The sequence below is a fragment of the Octopus bimaculoides genome, chromosome 27, assembly GCF_001194135.2.
Source record: "Octopus bimaculoides isolate UCB-OBI-ISO-001 chromosome 27, ASM119413v2, whole genome shotgun sequence".
NCBI classification, from domain to species: domain Eukaryota; kingdom Metazoa; phylum Mollusca; class Cephalopoda; order Octopoda; family Octopodidae; genus Octopus; species Octopus bimaculoides.
The window spans coordinates 5,304,128-5,306,890 of record NC_069007.1 but is presented as its reverse complement, the minus strand read 5'-3'; the positions used below and the strand labels follow the sequence as shown (position 1 = coordinate 5,306,890).

Sequence of the window (2,763 nt, the reverse complement as noted above, 5' to 3'; positions counted from 1 at the left end):
TACATGATGGGCTTCTTTCAGTTTATGTCTACCAAATTCACTCACCCAAGGTTATAGTAATAGAGACTTGGCCAAAGTTCCATGCAGTGGAATGGAACCCCGCACCATTTGGTTAGGAACCTAACTCCTTACCACACAGTTACACCTGCATTTATATGATGGAATTTCTCACAGCAAATTTTCTGGACACAATATTTGACCCATAGAAAGGCCATTTTCACTGCAGTTTGCCTTGGGGAAAATTCTCGCTTTATGCAAAAGGTGTGAGAAACACTGAAGTCAATTTAAGGTGCCCCCTATGGAATGGTAGATATGTTTCAAGCTTTTTTATTTTATTTTATTTTATTTTATTTTTTTATTTTTTTTATTTGCTTTCTTCAGTACCAGATACCAAATGGGGAAATGGGGCAAGTCTAAACTGACTGAAATATTTAGTTTGCATGCATTCAGGATTTCAAGTTCATGGCTTCAACCACCAGATCAGCAGGGCATTATATTCTTGAGCAAAACATTTTACTCCACATTGCTCCAGTCAACCCTGGGGCAATCGTGGACTGGCATCCCAATGGGGGAAACTTTGGTCTTCGCAGGAAACCAGCAGGGTAGCATTGTTCAAAAGCTATAACAATGCAAGGAAGTGCATTGTGACCAGCAGTGTATAACAACCACTGATAGTCTGATTGATGCAGTGACTTTATCCACTGTCGAAAAATATCAAATGTAAAGCTGATCCTAGTAGGGTTTGAACTCGCACAGTTGTTTAAAAAAAATGCAAGACATTCTATGGAACACTCTGCAATCAATAACAGAGATAGCAAATTAGAAGATAAGTGTACTGATGCACTTACTCTTTTATTTGTTTCAGTCATGTGACTGTGGCCATGCTAGAGCACCGCCTTTAGTCGAGCAAATCGACCCCAGGACTTATTCTTTGTAAGCCTAGTACTTATTCTATCGGTCTCTTTTGCCAAACCTCTAAGTTATGGAGACATAAACACACCAGCATTGGTTGTCAGGCGATGTTTGTGGGGAACAAACACAGACACACAAACTCATACACACATACATACATATATATATATATATATATATATATATATATATATATATATATATATATATATATATACGACAGACTTCTTTCAATTTCCGTCTACCAAATCCACTCACAAAGCTTTGGTTGGCCCGAGGCTATAGTCGAAGACACTTGCCCAAGGAGCCACGCAGTGGGAATGAACCCGGAACCATGTGATTGGTAAGCAAGCTACTTACCACACAGGCATTCTTTTTCCCTTTTTATACTCCTTAGAAAACCTATGTTTGAAACTTTTGGGTTCTCATCTTCCCACATTTTATACAAACTTAGTAAAATTTGGAAACATTTTCTAAATAACTTGTTGCCCAAACATTGAATTATCTGAAAATCTCTTTGTTTCCTTTCAGCCACCGAACCCTGAAAAACAAAACAGCAAAATATCCTCCTACGTGGTTGAGATCTCGAAACCTGGAGGAACAAAAGATATTTACATTGTCCATGATGAGAAAGGATTGTCGAAACATCCAAAGTCAGTTTTTCATAAAACTATTGGGTAAGTGAACTGAATTTTTTGTATTTTCCCCTTATCTTTCCCTTCATCTTTGACTGCAGCTGTGCAGGGGGTACCCTCTTAAAGGCTTCAATCAAACAAATCAATCCCAATACTCTTATCTTAGACTTGTTTCAGTTATTAGACTGTGGCCATGCTGGAGCACAACTTTGAGAATTTTTTACTTGAATACTCCTCCAGGCGCAGGAGTGACTGTGTGGTAAGTAGCTTGTTTACCAACCACATGGTTCTGGGTTCAGTCCCACTGTGTGGCACCTTGGGCAAGTGTCTTCTACTATAGCCTCGGGCCGACCAAAGCCTTGTGAGTGGATTTGGTAGACGGAAACTGAAAGAAGCCTGTCGTATATATGTATATATATATATATGTGTGTGCACGTGTGTGTATATGTTTGTCCCACCAACATCGCTTGACAACCGATGCTGGTGTGTTTACGTCCCCATAACCTAGCGGTTCGGCAAAAAGAGGCCGATAGAATAAGTACTAGGCTTACAAAGAATAAGTCCTGGGGTCGATTTGCTCGACCGAAGGCGGTGCTCCAGCATGGCCGCAGTCAAATGACTGAAACAAGTAAAAGAAAAGAATAAACTGACCCCAGTACTTATTTATTTGCTATGTCTGGTACATATTGTATTGGTCTCTGTTGCTGAACCGCTAAGTTACAGAGATGTAAACACACCAGCACTAGTTGTTGAGCAGTGAAGGAGGACAAACAGACACACACACGCACACACATGTATATAGATATATCATGTGATCACATGACTGATTGAGCTATCAGATATTCTTACACATTACTGGTCACAGTGCATTTTTGCATTGGTTTAGCCTTTAAATGATGCCACCCTGTTGCCAGGTGAGCAGGCTATATATATATATATATATATAATATATATATATATATATATATATATACGATGGGCTTCATTCAGTTTCTGTCTACCAAATCCTCTCACAGGGCTTTGATCACCCCAAGGCTATAGTAGAAGATACTTGTCCAAGGTGCCACACAATAGGACTGAACCCAGAACCATGTGGTTAGGAAGCAAGCTTCTTATCACACAACTTATAATTTTTTTTTTTCATGTCAAGTGGTTTGGAAGGAGAGAAAAAATGCCCAGACACACACACACACACACACACACACACACACACACA

General features: G+C 39.5%; 1 protein-coding gene across 1 annotated transcript in view; it reads left to right on the top strand.

The window, feature by feature from the left end:
- The window catches only part of LOC106871799 (mucin-3A), a 164,652-nt gene that overhangs the window by 19,443 nt on the left and 142,446 nt on the right, over positions 1-2,763 (top strand). Inside the window, exon 2 of the mRNA XM_052977118.1 lies at positions 1,444-1,589. Coding sequence (XP_052833078.1) covers positions 1,444-1,589 — 146 coding nt within the window. The remainder of the gene's footprint in view (positions 1-1,443; positions 1,590-2,763) is intronic.